Source organism: Polistes dominula, unplaced genomic scaffold, assembly GCF_049000335.1.
Source record: "Polistes dominula isolate Pdom_NZ unplaced genomic scaffold, Pdom_raw_medaka contig_24, whole genome shotgun sequence".
NCBI lineage: Eukaryota > Metazoa > Arthropoda > Insecta > Hymenoptera > Vespidae > Polistes > Polistes dominula.
This window is the reverse complement of record NW_028301150.1, coordinates 5,610,586-5,627,050: the sequence shown is the minus strand read 5'-3', so window position 1 is coordinate 5,627,050 and position 16,465 is coordinate 5,610,586. Positions and strand designations below refer to the sequence as shown.

At 27.6% G+C, this 16,465-nt stretch overlaps 4 protein-coding genes across 7 annotated transcripts in view; 1 reads left to right on the top strand and 3 right to left on the bottom strand.

Moving 5' to 3' along the window:
- Nucleotides 1-1,457: 1,457 nt before the first annotated feature.
- LOC149030822 (venom metalloprotease inhibitor-like) lies at nt 1,458-2,516 on the bottom strand. Its single transcript, XM_089177568.1, has 3 exons — nt 2,325-2,516; nt 1,952-2,076; nt 1,458-1,879 (listed from the first exon to the last, which is right to left on the bottom strand). Exons 1-3 carry the CDS (start codon nt 2,374-2,376, stop codon nt 1,787-1,789), a joined length of 270 nt encoding a protein of 89 aa, XP_089033694.1. The 5' UTR covers nt 2,377-2,516; the 3' UTR covers nt 1,458-1,786.
- A 129-nt stretch (nt 2,517-2,645) lies between these two features.
- Nucleotides 2,646-5,005, bottom strand: LOC107065584 (venom metalloprotease inhibitor). Its single transcript, XM_089177567.1, has 3 exons — nt 4,897-5,005; nt 4,464-4,588; nt 2,646-4,392 (listed from the first exon to the last, which is right to left on the bottom strand). The coding sequence occupies exons 1-3, from the start codon at nt 4,946-4,948 to the stop codon at nt 4,270-4,272; spliced, it is 300 nt and encodes a 99-aa protein (XP_089033693.1). The 5' UTR covers nt 4,949-5,005; the 3' UTR covers nt 2,646-4,269.
- A 3,887-nt stretch (nt 5,006-8,892) lies between these two features.
- Nucleotides 8,893-10,132, top strand: LOC107065437 (chymotrypsin inhibitor). Its single transcript, XM_015319124.2, has 3 exons — nt 8,893-9,053; nt 9,512-9,612; nt 9,865-10,132. The coding sequence occupies exons 1-3, from the start codon at nt 9,002-9,004 to the stop codon at nt 9,946-9,948; spliced, it is 237 nt and encodes a 78-aa protein (XP_015174610.2). The 5' UTR covers nt 8,893-9,001; the 3' UTR covers nt 9,949-10,132.
- Nucleotides 10,133-12,351: 2,219 nt separating this feature from the next.
- The window catches only part of LOC107065519 (chymotrypsin inhibitor), a 132,037-nt gene continuing 127,923 nt past the window's right edge, over nt 12,352-16,465 (bottom strand). For 2 of the 4 annotated variants that reach the window (XM_089177726.1, XM_015319282.2), the window contains exons 3-4: nt 13,038-13,144; nt 12,352-12,603 (exon numbers count right to left, since the gene is read on the bottom strand). In XM_089177726.1, the coding sequence (XP_089033852.1) occupies nt 12,523-12,603; nt 13,038-13,144 (188 nt within the window). In that variant the 3' untranslated portion in view covers nt 12,352-12,522. Of the gene's footprint in view, nt 12,604-13,037; nt 13,145-13,209; nt 13,327-14,150; nt 14,283-16,465 lie in introns of those variants that run through there. The other 2 variants (XM_015319284.2, XM_089177727.1) reach the window with 2 other exon arrangements.

Below are 16,465 nucleotides of genomic sequence, written 5' to 3'. Positions count from 1 at the left end.
CATCCTTTTGTTCCTGTCTATGACGAATCCTGGCTTCACGAGTCTCTTTTGCAGATTTTTTCTCGGCGGCGCAGATACGATTTTCGTCAGCATTTCGGGCATATTCGTGGGAATTTGGGCCAAGTTTTAAGTCCATACAGTGCATGATTAATAATAACGATGATGTTCCTTCATTAAAAATGCAAGCAGCAGTCAATGCAGCAATATCAACGATCTTAGAACCAACTGGAAGTATTTTTGGAGTAATTTTCCAGATCAACTGGTTGTAACTTTCGTTGCTATTTTGTGTAAAACCACCAACACATCGCTCCAAAAGCTCATCCTTACTCAGATTTTCGTAAATAGGTTTTATTGCAGTTAAAACATCATCTGGTAATGGTGTATAATCGTGTTTGAACGATGAAAGAGTGTTTGTTGCTGATGTGCTCGTGAAAGAATCATCATGCTGCTCAGGATTTTTAGGATTGAACGACTGTCTCCGTTTCTTGGGTCGATCTTTTCTACGAGCACCGTCCACTAATTGAGATCTTGAAACTTTAGGCATTTTTTAATATAATTTACTTTGGACACTTATAACCTCAAAATAAACCTCGTGGTTCAACAAGTAATCATTAAATGAAGTATTTCAACTAGTTACCCTTAGAAGATGAGAAAAATAACCAAGGACGAATGAACAATAGGCGAGAAACTGCTCTTTTATACCTACGGCAAGCGGAGCCCAGCAGGTAGACTTGAGCGCGTAACTTTAAAAGGCTGTATCTCTGAAACTATTACTCGGATCAAGTTGAAATTTTCGGATAATATTCTAGAGATGTTGTAGATTTTAATAGGCAACAACAAAAAAATCGATTTTTTGAATCCGTTAAACCCATGTAACCCCTTAATTCGTTCGATTTTCATTTCATTTTACAATTATATGTATTATAAAATGAATCAGAGAAAATATATTTAATAAAAATATAAATAAAATATATTTAATTTAATTTATCGTCACGTAATATATACATTTTGATGAAAAGAACATCGAAGGGTTTTGAATCTTCATGGTTTTTTAAATTCCTATGCTTGAAACTCCTATGAATTATACGTTTAAGAGAATTGAAAACGAATAGAGGTGGAAAAAGGAAACGGTCGGCAAGTTGGAGAATGTTCCACGAAGCACTTTCGACTTCTTGCCGGATTACATTACGGAACCAAATATTGAAACATCCCTTGAAGGCTGTGGTCAAGCCTCTTTGACTTTCTGCCGGCAGACGACTTCGTCAGCAGTCGGCTGGCTAGCCGGTGAAAGTTCTTGTTTAATCCTTCAAAACAGCTTGGAATGTTAGCTACTGACGCACATTATTTTTTTTTTTTCAAAACTTTTCTCCTTTAATTTCATTTTAAATTATCTAAATTTTTGATCTACCAACTTGTACTTACTGAATGATTTTGATTTTCATCAACAAAAACAAATCTAACTATAAGACACAAAGATTAATAATATTTATTTCATTCTAATATGTTTATAATGATTTTTTATATTACATTTTTCATTTAATTTTTATATTTTAAAATATACATATATATAATATTATACGTAGGTTAGAACTTAAATAGTGGCAGCTATTTATTCATTTATTAATATTATACATTTAAACATGTAACTCTTTTGTATCGGTTGTGAATAAATAGTTGCTACTATTTAAGTTCCAATCTACGTATAAAGTTTCTTATTGTGAATTATTTGTTATATTGGATTTATATTTTTCACCCTGTTGTGCATTACACGGTAAGGGAATACTTCTTAATTATTAGAAGGACATTCGGAGATTGGTATACACACGTTATTATCGTCTCTAGCGTATTGATCTATACAGTAACAGTCATCGTTGCATCTCTAAAATGTAAAGTAAGAATAGACAGTTAGTATAAGGCAGAATATAGTAATGTAATTTAGTAATGCACTTACGATATTCACGATAGGACATTGTTCTCCGAGAGTACTGCACCGCGTTTGACAAGCTGAACCACACTGATATTCTTCGTTTGGTTGATTACAGTCATTAGGTGGAGGATCTCTTGCATTCACTATAACTACAATAATGAAATTTAATATTTAAATATATATAAATATAAATATATATTATTATATATAAAGCTGTAATATAATATAAATAAATTTAATCGAAACTTATGATCAAGAAGTTAACGTGTTCTATTTTTTAATTTTTAATTCTTTAATTAACGAAAGATAAGTAAAAATATTGGTAAAATATGCAGTAGTATTTTCGTATGTGTGTATATATATGTAATGTATAAGAATATTATTCGAATTTACTTACCAAAAAGAGTAATTGTTATAGTGGCCAATAAAATAGAAAAAATACGTGACATGTTTAGCGACACTAATCTTTTCCTTTCGTTTGAAATGGACGTTAAATTTCAATTCAAAAAGTGCAACTTATTTATATAGTATAGCATGACTAACTTTTTTTTACTTGTTATAGTTCGCATTCTTATCATGCAAAATTGATGACCTTTGAAATAAGACGTCGTTTAATTATATCATAATTATTAAATAGGTTTTTCTAAAATACATTTGCCTACTATATTTACTATATACTTAAGTGGGTTGATAAGTTTTTAGCATCAACAAGTAAAAATAATATTTTATCTTTTTTATTACATATTTTTTCTTTAAGGGGTTACATGAGTTTCACGGATTCAAAAAATCGATTTTTTTTTGTTGCTTATTAAAATCTACAACATCTCTAGAATATTATCCGAAAATTTCAACTTGATCCGAGTAATAGTTTCAGAGATACAGCCTTTTAAAGTTACGCGCTCAAGTCTACCTGCTGGGCTCCGCTTGCCGTAGGTATAAAAGAGCAGCTTCTCGCCTATTGTTCATTCGTCCTTGGTTATTTTTCTCATCTTCTAAGGGTAACTAGTTGAAATACTTCATTTAATGATTACTTGTTGAACCACGAGGTTTATTTTGAGGTTATAAGTGTCCAAAGTAAATTATATTAAAAAATGCCTAAAGTTTCAAGATCTCAATTAGTGGACGGTGCTCGTAGAAAAGATCGACCCAAGAAACGGAGACAGTCGTTCAATCCTAAAAATCCTGAGCAGCATGATGATTCTTTCACGAGCACATCAGCAACAAACACTCTTTCATCGTTCAAACACGATTATACACCATTACCAGATGATGTTTTAACTGCAATAAAACCTATTTACGAAAATCTGAGTAAGGATGAGCTTTTGGAGCGATGTGTTGGTGGTTTTACACAAAATAGCAACGAAAGTTACAACCAGTTGATCTGGAAAATTACTCCAAAAATACTTCCAGTTGGTTCTAAGATCGTTGATATTGCTGCATTGACTGCTGCTTGCATTTTTAATGAAGGAACATCATCGTTATTATTAATCATGCACTGTATGGACTTAAAACTTGGCCCAAATTCCCACGAATATGCCCGAAATGCTGACGAAAATCGTATCTGCGCCGCCGAGAAAAAATCTGCAAAAGAGACTCGTGAAGCCAGGATTCGTCATAGACAGGAACAAAAGGATGCCGAGGACATTGCAGATGCAGCAGATTCATTACTTTATGGCCCAGGAATCGACGATTCAATGTAAGTCAAGAAAAAAAATTTTTTTTCCTGTTCTATGGTCACTCAAAACTTTAAACGTGTTTTTCTCAAAACTATGTTTTCAAAGTCGGTTGTCAAGATTTCTCGAAGACTACTCCACCGATCTCGATGAAATTTTAAACAGGTCTTCGAGATACAATTTACAAGGACTTGGACGAAGGATTTTTTTTTTTTTCAATTACAACTATTTTTTTTTTTAAATGCCGCGGAATTTTTACTGAATTCTGCATTTTTTTGTAAAAACCGCTGTCAAACATCCAATTTTCATTTTTTTATCCTTCGTCCAATTTCTAGTTTGAAGCCTTAACTAAAACAAGTATTTTTTTTTCACTTCAAATGATCTTGCTTAGAGTTCTGCTGTCAACGCGAATGCACCTTTTTTCCGAGGGCTCGCCGGGAATGACGTCACAATGGCGGAGTTTTTAATATTTTTTTTTTTAAATTACAAAAAATGTTTGTTAAATATGTATCTTTAAGATAATAAAAAATTTGAATCAAATATTTTATATATTATATGAAAAAAAAAATCTTGAAAATACGCCGTTTTTACCCGGATGAAATCCATGTAACCCCTTAAATAAATTCTTATTGTAAATTATTTGTTATATTAGATTCATATTTCTCACTGTTATTCATCACACGATGCTGTATTATTTCTTTGTTTTTTAGGAGGACATTCGGAGATTGGTATACACACGTTATTATCGTCTCTAGCGTATTGATCTATACAGTAACAGTCATCGTTGCATCTCTAAAATGTAAAGTAAGAATAGACAATTAGTATAAGCAGAATATAGTAATGTAATTTAGTAATGCACTTACGATATTCACGATAGGACATTGTTCTCCGAGAGTACTGCACCGCGTTTGACAAGCTGAACCACACTGATATTCTTCGTTTGGTTGATTACAGACAACAGGTGGAGGATCTCTTGCATTCACTATAGCTACAATAATGAAATTTAATATTTAAATATATATAAATAAAAATATATAGTATTATATATAAAGCTGTAATATAATATAAATAAATTTAATCGAAACTTATGATCAAGAAGTTAACGTGCTCTATAATGATTGAACAATATTTGTATTGTTCATTTATTAAGACACCTATTTTTGTTTCTTTTAAAAATTTGTAATTGTTTATAAAACGAAAGATTAGTAAAAATATTAATAAAATATGTAGTAGTATTTTTGAGAACACTCAATTTTTATTTATATTTACATAAGAATATTTTTGGAATTTACTTACCAAAGAGAATAATTGTTATAATAACGAATAAAAGAGAAAAAATACGTGACATGTTCTGTGAAATAATCGTTTCTTTCCGTTTAAATTAACATTTAATACCGATCCCCGAAGACGTGATCGGTTTATATAGTTACAGCATGACTAATTTTTTGTTTACTTATCATGTATGTATAATATTGCGATCAAGCATACGAATGAAAATACTTGATAATAAAGTTATTAATCTTGATAATAAAGTGTTGACAATAAATTATCATAATTAATATAATAATAAAACTTCTTTCTAAACTACATTTGTAAATGAATAGTAAAAAATGTGGCTTTGTTGGCAAGTTAAAAATAGTTATTTAAAAAAAACGTATTATTTCTTTTTATTTTTAAAAAATAATAAGCCCACGTTTTTTCTTGTATGTAGACACATATAAAAAAACGATAATTAATAATAATTATTAATAATAATTGTTATCATTTTAATGGTACTCGTTCATCTGTATGAAATATTGCAAACCTTTTTTTCTTCTCGATAGTATTAAACTCGTTTGTTTATTTATTTATTTTTTTATTTTTTACACATATAAAAACAGTTATTATTACTGATTATTAATATTAATTATTATTATTTAAATAGACATTAATTAGTATTTAAAAATATAAAAGGCGTTTTTTCCCTGGTAAACATATGTTTATGCATATATGTAATCCTATATGTGGGATTTCCCAATGATTTTTTTCGTTCTACCTTCTTCAAATTTCTATTCATTCTTACTAACCAACTTCTATCTCTTTCTCAATATATATAAAAATATATACATATATATATTTCTTTGCTTGTTTTGTTAACTTATCGTTAATTATATACAAGACGCTAACGTGACGTCAAAAGAATGAGTCATAATACAACATAATAAATCACGTAACACAGATCTTAGTTTATTTCCTGTATTATGAATTTAGTAAAATGAAAGAATAGGAAGGTCAAGTTTCAGATTGAATTCACAATCAGATTAATCGAAAAAAACTAACACTGAGGCAAGATCATTGAATAAATTATCAAAAATAATGAAATAAATAAAATTATCTACAAAATTTAACTTTTTCGTAGTAATTGTGTAATTTGTTTTGTAATACTTTCTATGTTTTAAAAAAATATTAACATAACCATTTCTGTGACATAAACAATTGTTCCAAAAACAATAAAATCTTGTCGCAATCTATTTCCAAGAAATGATTTGAAATAATTTTAACAATAAATTATATCTTTTAATATTTAATAAAATATAACATGCATTCATATTTTTATAAACATCCGATAATTTCACAAAATCATTTTTCTACGCGTCAATTAACGATAATCATAAGTACAAAGTAGTTATGATCATTGTATATAGGAGTTATTATGATATTTTTAAAAAATAAACATACTCAGGAAGTCTTAAATTTCATGGGGAAAAAATATGGAATCATTATTTAACACAACAGATAAAACGAACGGAAATATTAATTCATTCTTACGAACATTTTGTTTTGGCGTATTATTCCGAGGAAACGTTGATAAAATTTCAGCAATATGTTTACATACACAAGAATTTAATATTTCAAGTAAATTGGTAAAAAAAGTTTTGAAAATTTTAATTAATTCAAGTTAAAAAGACATGATATTACAATCATTAATTTCACAATTAATGTTATCGTTCTTACAGCTAAATGTACTGGTCGCCTAATTCTAACAATAATAATCAATTTTTTAAATATATAAATGAGTATACAAAAAAAATTAATGAAATATATGATAAAAAAAAGAAATTAAAAAATGTAAATTGATTTTTGCATTTTATAAATATTATAAAACATAACACATAAAATATCAATTGCATATAAATAAAATAGGTAAAACGAGCGTAGGTATTATTTATACAATTGTTAAACCATTCGCAATGAGATGACGTGCAATATACGTCAATTATTGATTTACGTAAAGACGTAAACGACGTATATGTTATGTTGTTAGATAACCGTGTCATTAATAAAATTTTGGGTGTGTTACGGTTGTCTTTGCTGAATCAATGAGTCATTGTAATTTTGTCAAAATTATTCGATTTGTATGAAACAATATTTATTTATGATTATATTGTAATATACATTTTGCAATATAATTATATTCTCAAAGTTATTTCATAGTACTTAATATAAAATATATTTGACTTCAATGTTTGAGTTCAATTAGGTATAATAATTTAAAGTATATTTTTAATTTAAATTAAACAATAATTATATACATTTGAAGGAATTGTTTTTTTGTTTATTTAAACATTTGACACATCAAACGAAACTCTGACGCATCAGGGAAATTATGTTATAGTATACTTCATATTACTTCGAAAAGTAATACAATGTTTTTGTTTATTAGAATATTGGCAGTGCTGATAAGAATTTTAACGAAATACCAAAAATTATCATTCTCAATGACGTTTAATTACTAATGTACTTGGAATTTTCCATATTTAACGAGCACCTAGCTATATTTACACGAGGAAAACCTTTTTTTTCTCTTGGAACTACGTTTATCGATTACAGTGTCGACAATTTGGAAATACAATGAACTCAGTACGCTAAATAAATTTAATCCACGCGATGATGCATCGGATGCAAATAAAAATTGATTAATTAAATTACCAACGAAATTATAAAAAAAATGTATTGAAAAAGTAATTCTTTCTAGAAAAAATATATAAATTCAAATCTAGAAACAATTTCAAACTTTTCGTAAGAATTTATAACAAAAAATATGAACAATAAAAAAATATATCGTAAGTGGTACGATTTTGTTAATTCTTTTTTTTTATAATTGATTAATAAAATGTTTTCTTTTGGATGTAAATGTTTGTTGTTCCAAGAATTTATATTCTTGTCAGAGAAAAAATATAAAAAATCAATTTTCAAAGAATTTGAAAATAAATTATATTCAGCCGATATTACGATTATCTGTAGCTACTATTTATTTTTTTTTTATCTCATTTATTATATCATTTTATTATTATCCTTATCTCTTTTTTTTCTCGTTTGAACGTTTGAACGTTTGAACTTAACGCAATGGACCTAACCGATTCAAAATTCAACGACACTATTTATCTTATCCAGCGTACACAATTTACTAGTAATGTTATCATTTATCGTCTTACAAAAATTTCATGTTGAAATATTATTTAGTTTTGAATATCTTTCATCTTCTTCCAAGAATATTTAGAAAATAACGAATCAATGTAACAAAATCAAATTTTTAACCAAGTAATTATCAAATAAACGAAACTTCATGTTATTTTTCTTCTTTTTTTTTTCATAATACTCACTCAAAAAACGAAATGTTTTGTATAATAAATGTTGACTAAAATTATATTTACGTGTTTGTATCGATAATGTGGCTTCATATGTAAAATTCACGTTTAACAAACCAAAATTTAAAACGGTGTAATACTAAACGATATTTACTCGAATGTAAAGAGAACAAAAATTATAATAATTTTTGTAAAGTTATTCAAATAATACATTGTAATTCATAAGACGATTGAAGAACTCCTAAAAAAAAGAGAGAAAACGAAAAAAAGAAAAAAGACTACAATCTTCACGGTTGTTAATCTATTATAACTCAAAAAAGTAGTCAATGATTTATTTCACAAACGAAATTGACAAGTAAACGTATATTTCGATGCGATCTATTAGGTACAAGGATTTCTTTCAATACGAGCCATGTGTATGTGTGCGTGCTCATGTATTTGTGTGTATGCTTTTAGTCATTGTACAAAGTGTTGAAAAATAAATGTGAATACTTCGTTTAATTTCTGTGAATTCATATATTTGTACCATTTATATGTGTATGCGTGGTGTACGTATGAGAGAGAAAGAAAAAAAAAAAAGAACGAAGGGGGAAAAACGAAAAAAAAAGAAAAAAGGGGAAGAGAATAAATTAAATAAGAAAAACAAACTTAAGGCGAGTCAAAATGTGAAGAGGAATCTACGAAAGATGTGAACGATGTCAAGAGTATATAAGCCGGCTGAGACCGAATACTGCATATCAGTCTTGTTTTGATAGACCATAAGGATAGCAACCATGTCTCGCGTTATTTTCGCTCTTCTTGTCCTCGTGGCGGTCGCTTCTGCTCGTGAGTTTTTTTTATTAAAATTATTTTATTTATTTATTTTAAATTTTCATGTCAAAAAACCTGCATTATTATTTATTTCAATAATCGAGAACCGCGTTGCACGATTTCTCTAATATTTTATTTTCTATTAGAGTGTCTGATACTTTGCGTTAAAAAAAAAAAAGTTTAAAAAAAAATTGACAATTTGTATCGATAAATTGTTGACGAATGGTGATCGATAAATAATAATTAATCAATTGAGAATATCTTTGCCACAATATTTTGGTGATATTAATTGAATTCAAATATTTGAGTAAAATTATAAAATCTCTAACAAAATACACTATTTGAAATAGTCAAAATATTATTAATAATTGGAAAGATCAATAATAAAAAGGAAATGTATAAAAAGTGTGAATTTCGGAGATGATTTTTAAATATTTAATTATAAGTCAAAAATGTTCTTTTTTTTTTTTTAGTACCATCAAACAGACAATGTAATGAAAACGAACAATTCACGACTTGTGGTTCAGCTTGCGAGCCTACTTGTGGTGTTAGACAAAGTGAAATTTGTACTTTGGTAAATATTTATTGAAATATTTTATTATTTAATTTTATATTATTAGCTTGTATATAAACGATTAATATCACAGATGTTACATCTTATTAACTCAAACTACAATTACGATAAGATCTAATAGCACCTTTGCTATGTGTGAGCTCATCTTTGAAAATAAAATCCTTGGTTAATAATTTAAAATAACATATCTCGTTAAGTAATCACATTTAAAAATAATTTTTTTTTTTAATCGTATAATTTGTCCACTTTCAGCAATGCATAATCGGCTGTCAATGTAAAGAAGGATTCCTCAGACAAGCTAATACCGGTGCATGTGTTAGTCCTCAAAATTGTTAAATGAAACAAAAAGGTTTTATTGGTGTAGGAGTAGTACTATGTACGCTGTTAACTATCAAAATTAATTAATTTTACGCTTAAATCTTTGCCGTTTTTACGGCATTTTATGTTATTCAAATATTTTTCACTTTTTCGATCTTATATGAATATTGTATTAATATAAATAAAATATATTATTTTATTATGTCATAGATCTATTTATTAAAACGATTCATTATTATTTTTAATAATTATTATTAGATATAAATATTACATAATGAAGACAATTTAAAAAGAAGATTTAATTCTTGGAAATAATCGAAATATTTATTAATGTTCATTTCAATCAATTGACATTGAGACTATCAACAAAATAATAATAATCATTTAATTATGAAGAATAATTCAAAGTTTTATCGATTAGAAGTGTACAGTTTATTTTAACAAAACGAAATTACATTTATCAGTATACGCAAACATAATAAATTAACGGAAGAAATGAAAAAAAGTTGTTAAGTTTATAAAGTGATAGCAACTGTCGATTACCGCGATGTTGGCATTGAAAATTATTCTAATCGTTCTTAAGAGATTATCTAATTTTCTAAGTAAGTTTCTTACGTCATTCGAATTTAACAACTACTGATTCTTACTTATGGGTAGAAATCATAGAAATATAGAAATAAATAAAAAAAAAACTAATTTATAGTAAATACAGAATCAAGAAAAATATCATTTAAAATTAAATCCTATCCTAAATGTAATATGAAAATCAAATTGAATAAAATTGTATTATTAATAAAGTAATATTACTGTGATGGATTGAAATGTTTTAATCCTAACATGAAAATAATTTATTTTCTATGATAATATCAAAAATTTTGCACCTTCGTATGCGAATTAACAAATCATATCTAAATAATTAAATTTGTTTGTTAGTTTTATTAAAATATTATTTTATTATATGATAATACTATAAAACAGCAAATAGGATTTTGAATAATTTGATTATATAAAAATCACGTTCACAACTTGTCATCACGTTTTAGATCAATAATAAAGCTTATTACAAATATCACGTACTTTAAACAAAAGAATAAATAAAGTCGAAGAGATAAGAAAGGAACCAAAAACCTAATCTTTTTTTTTAATTAACAAAAGTAACACACACACACACAGTTAGTGTCAATGTAGAACGAAGGATCACATGAATTTATAATACTTGTTGTAATTTTTAAGTCAACTTTCGATATGAATATTTAAAAAAAAAGAAATTATGGAAAAATTCTTCACATTATTTCTCAGAATGATTATATTTTTCATTCGTAAATATGAAGATTTTATTGAACGTAAAAACTGATTCGTCTTCAACGGATTCTAATCAATGAGATGTTAAAGTGCATGGCCTAAACACATCGTATCGATAACTAGTGGATACTAACGGATAACACCGTTTAAAATAGAGCATAACGTCAGGAGATAATAAAATTATCCCGAACACTTTGAGATTTGAAGAACTTTGTCAATAAAAAATCATTTCTTCTTGTATGCTTAGATATTTCTTAGCAGATGAACAAAATATAAACTCGACGGATATAAAGTTAATTAATCTTTCACAATGTCAAATAAACGTTCGATTTACAATCATATATTTTCTTTATTTAGCACAAAATATATAATTATATATGTAAGATTAATAAATGTATATGGGATTAAAATAATCGATATAATATTAACACTTTATCTATCGATAGCAAATTAATTTTCAATTGTCATCTCTTATTGATCTGATCGGTAACATAAAATATGAAAAAAAAAAATAAGAAAAAGAAAAGAATTAAATAAAATATTAAATAATTTTTTCAAACAAAAATAATTATAAAAATTAAATATATTTTAAAATAATAAATCGATTTTATAATTTGTAGATGTACTTTAAGTAAAATTTAAATATTAATTAAATAAGTTTAAATATCTCTGTTTAAGTACAATTAAATTATATGAATGTTTTATTTTTGTATTTTTCTTCAAGCAATGTAAATAACCAGAAAGTAAACGTTTTTCGGTAGATCACAAAATTTTCAGGTCTAAAATGTTCTTCTAAAAACAAAAATAATGGAAGGTAAATCGTGGCAGAAATCTGCAAGATTTGCTGCATCATCCGTTTGCTTCTTAATGCTACTACCGTAAATCCGTTACTTAATCGTCTAACATAAGATCGTTAAATTTAAATCAGGAAAACTAGGTAAATTATTACGATGATATATATATCTGATCGTGCTCGTAAAAACACATGACACATTTTTAGATAACGAGACGATTCACGTTCTATGTATAGAAGAAAAAAATTTAATTCAATTGCATGATTCACATATGTGATTCATGCATATCTTATTATTATATATAGGATTTAAAAAAAAAAAAAGGTTATTTTTTGTATTGACAAAATGTTTTTTATTTCATCGATTCAGTATTGCTCGATTTATAATCTATCTATTTTAAACAAATTTTTGTAATTTTATTTAAAAATTCAATATAAAAAAAAATTCCATGTTAAATCATTGAAAGAACATATATATGGAAATATTTTAATCCATTTCAGCAATCTTTCGTCAAAACGCAATCACCGTTATCGTTTTTAACAAATCCATCTTTACAACGGCATCCAGAAACGCAAAGCTGTAAAATAAAGAACAAACAAAAGCAGAAAATTAAACGATTGAATTTGCCTGTAGTTCGTGAATAAAAAATCTGAGAAAAATCTACAAAAAAAAAATTAAAATTTTGTTTCTCAAATTAAAAAATGAATAATAGCAAAAGAAATTTGATGGAAAAATAATATTCTTTGTTTATTCAAAAAAGAAAACTACGAACGAGTAATCTCATAAAATAATAAAGAATACACGAATGACCTTGATAATATGAAAGATAAAAATAGAAAAGTAGGAATAAAAAAAAGGGTGAAAAATTCTATTTTTAAAATATCCGTGTTGTTTGAATGTAAAAAAACAATATATATATGAATGGATACATTTATATTTCTTTTCTCGTATATCTCATTCTTTATACAAACTGTTTCAAGTGAACAAGAACCGACGAGTAACAACACTCACCAAAATGCAGACATCTGGAGAAGGTTTTTTGCAGGTTGGCGGGCATGCCGTTCCGCAGGTGTCAAATATTTGGTTAGGACCGCATGCGGGTCTCTCGGGAGCGGCAGCTAAACAGAACAACAGAAGTGACAGGTTGTTTCGCGAGTCCCTTAGTTAAAATATATATACACACACACACGCATCAAACATATAGACACGATCGACACGGTTCTTGTAGATTTTTCACTCGAATTTTTTTTTTTTTTTCTCTTAAAACCACGAAGCCTAAATACCAGGAGGGCGTTCGACATAGGAAAATAACTAGCAAACGCGACTGGAAAGAAAAGGAAAGATCATTTTCGGAAATACACCGCTAGGATTCGTTATGTTCGCTAATGTCAAGTTTATAACGTCATATTTTTCATTGACAATTGTTGACAACACTGCATCATTAGCAATTGTATTAATGTTTTTTTAATTTATAAAAAGTAATATTTATTTACAAATGGTGAATAAATGTATTGTTCACGGGTGTACAAGTGGACGAGTCAAGGGTCGTAATAAGAATGCTAAATTAAATCAGAGAAATACGTCTTTATTCACTTTACCACAGATAATATAACCTTAATTGATAGTTATTATTGATATTATTGATGTTATTATTTAATGATGCAAATGGTAAAAAGTCTAGTCTTGTAGAAAGTGCAATTTACGATAATAAATTACAATTTACTTTTAATTGGATTTTTTTAATTTAGTTTTCCATCCTTTACTCAACTGCGACTAGGTAAGATGAAATTGAATAGATTTACACAACAAGTTGACGATAATAACTTGGAAATAATTGTAAAATAATAAAAAATTTTCTTATTGCTATTTTTAACGTTAATTATAAGATTTGGTTAATTTATTTTGACTAACGCGTGAGTACAATTGTTACATTCCCACGACAATAAAAAAGATTTTAAGAACCTGATATTAGCCACACTAACGCGCTCTAGTGGCAAAATATCTGTCCCGTCATTTTCAAACATTTCTAATACATTGCGATCGCCCTCCTGTTATCTAGGCTCCGTGTTTAAAACATTGATCAAACCAATAGAGTAAAAAAAAATAAATAAATAAACCACTTACAAGTGTTGTAGATTATGCCAACGAGAAGAACCAGAATGATCAGTTTGTTCGACATCTTGAGATACGATCGAAATAACGTATTGTTTTTTTTTATTCTTTTCTTGTTGTACTTTACCGATTTAAGATTTTTCTGATACTGATTACGTTCGAACGAGCTCTTTATATATATATATGAAATGGAAATTTATCGCGTTATCGTTCTTCTTCAGAAAGCTTATTTTCAGTATTTCTTACGTTTTTTTTTCGTATTATTTATAGTCGTACGATATACTATAAGCTTTTGTTTTTTTCATTCAGATTTCATTCTGTTTGTTCTTTATTTAGTATTATTTTGAATATACTGACATTTTTATATCGACTGTCTGGAATAACATGCAAGGTAATTTCCAAATATTTAATGATCATTAAAAATAATAGAATATACTTTTTATTATTGTCGAATGTATATGAATAATAATAATAATAGTAATAATAATACCATCCGATAACAAACAACTAATAAATAAATAAAACAAAATAATTTTAAACTTCGTTAATGTTAAAAAATATTTTTGTATTAACTCATCATAAAATGAAAGATAAATCTAATATAATTATTTTTTATGAAAAGCGTATTTTCCAAACATAAGTTCCAATAATACTCATGCGATAATTTCCAATAGAGAAACATGGGAAAATAATAGTCTCTATTATATGAAATAGCCTGTGGATAACCAACGAATCACGTTCGAACCCTTCCGAAATCCCGCTTGATTCGGGCATCGAAGCCAAAGCCGGATTAAACGCACGGCTAAACATCTTTATTAATTAAGGATACGGTTAATAACTCGCGACACGAAATCGTACCATTCGTTACAACAGAGATTCTCCCCTTCCCGATTCGCAAGAGAGAGGGACTCTTCAAAAAAAAAAAAAAAAAAAAGAGAAAAGAAACCCGGAACCCTATCGTAAAACGATTTGTCACTGACGAAATTTAACAGGATATTAAGAGGTGCGTAAACTCATCAAAAAGAAATCTAATGCGATAGCCAATGTTAATTAGTAATCTGAAAAAAGAAGGAAGGATTAAATTGAAAATCGATTAATACGAGGAGGAGATTAAAAAATACGTCGATTCGAAACATCTCGAAAATCTTTCGACGATAAAAGAAATTATTTTCTCTTCCGAGGCATATTATTTCAAAACGAATAACAAAACTAAATTATCTCCAATTAATTTTAACGATTTGTCGATGATGACAAAATATTGACATTTTCTTTTTTTTTGTTTTGAAAAATAGCAAACAAACGATCTTGTCGCGAGATATCTTTTCTTCTTTCTCTTTTTACGAGATAAATTGAACCCAAAAAGAAAAAAAAACAAAAAAAAAAGAAAAGAAAAAGAACGAATAAGAATGTGAAATTGTCTTATGAACGTTATTAGATGGATATTAAATTTCTATCTCCCCCTTTTTATAACCAATAAATCGTTTCTCACGAAGGAACCAACCCATCGCAGTCCTCAACCCTCTTTTACACGAAACTTGGAATAATTTTTACATAAATAAGGTGCTTCCGAATGATTCGCTCTCTTGTTTCTGAGATTGCAAGAAAGAAGAAGAACGTCGAATACGTTAAAGCAGCGGGAGAAAGTTTTTTTTTTCTTTTCCATAAAGGAATGAGAAAAAAAAACAAAAAGAAAAAGAAAAAAAATAATATAAGACACGATTTGTTTGGGCTTTTATATTCGATTGAAAGAAAAGAGCTCGGGGAAAGGTAAAAAAGGAGAATATCGTTTCAAATAAACAGACATTGACTGTGATACGAGCAAATATATCGTCGATACGACGCGATCGTATCGACAAGCTGTTGCACACGTTATTTTACAATACTCTGCTTTAAGAACATTGCCATTTGCAATAAGGTAATGAAAGAAAGAGACCGAATATATAATTTATAGCAAATCGGTGGAAATTAAAACGCAAGATAACAAAAAAAAACACAGAAATACCTGACATGTTCCTTTGGATGAAGGTAAATTGAATTGAAACCGAAAATCCCCATTTGTGTCACTGCTAGAATTTAATTTATCCGAAAGGCAGCCATTAAATCGAGAAACACGAAATGTGATTCGTGCGAAAAAATGGGAAAAATAAAAAAAAAGAATTTAATTTGATTAAAATTGAGAAATCATCGTAAGCGTTGATTATGACAAAAATAATTTATTGATTCAGCAATCGATGAATCAAATTTTGACATCGATGTTGAAGATAGGCATAAATCTATTTATGCGTATTAATCAATTAATTTGCATAATTTCTCGAAATTTAATTTGC

Coding starts and splice junctions, on each gene's coding strand:
- LOC107065584 (XM_089177567.1), bottom strand. CDS start 4,948: ATGTCACGTATTTTTTCTCTTTTATTCGTTATTATAACAATTATTCTC. Junction 4,589..4,896: donor TATAACAATTATTCTCTTTG/GTAAGTAAATTC, acceptor TCATTATTGTAG/CTATAGTGAATGCAAGAGAT. Junction 4,393..4,463: donor AATGTCCTATCGTGAATATC/GTAAGTGCATTA, acceptor TTTACATTTTAG/AGATGCAACGATGACTGTTA.
- LOC107065437 (XM_015319124.2), top strand. CDS start 9,002: ATGTCTCGCGTTATTTTCGCTCTTCTTGTCCTCGTGGCGGTCGCTTCT. Junction 9,054..9,511: donor CGTGGCGGTCGCTTCTGCTC/GTGAGTTTTTTT, acceptor TTTTTTTTTTAG/TACCATCAAACAGACAATGT. Junction 9,613..9,864: donor AAAGTGAAATTTGTACTTTG/GTAAATATTTAT, acceptor GTCCACTTTCAG/CAATGCATAATCGGCTGTCA.
- LOC149030822 (XM_089177568.1), bottom strand. CDS start 2,376: ATGTCACGTATTTTTTCTATTTTATTGGCCACTATAACAATTACTCTT. Junction 2,077..2,324: donor TATAACAATTACTCTTTTTG/GTAAGTAAATTC, acceptor TCATTATTGTAG/TTATAGTGAATGCAAGAGAT. Junction 1,880..1,951: donor AATGTCCTATCGTGAATATC/GTAAGTGCATTA, acceptor TTTACATTTTAG/AGATGCAACGATGACTGTTA.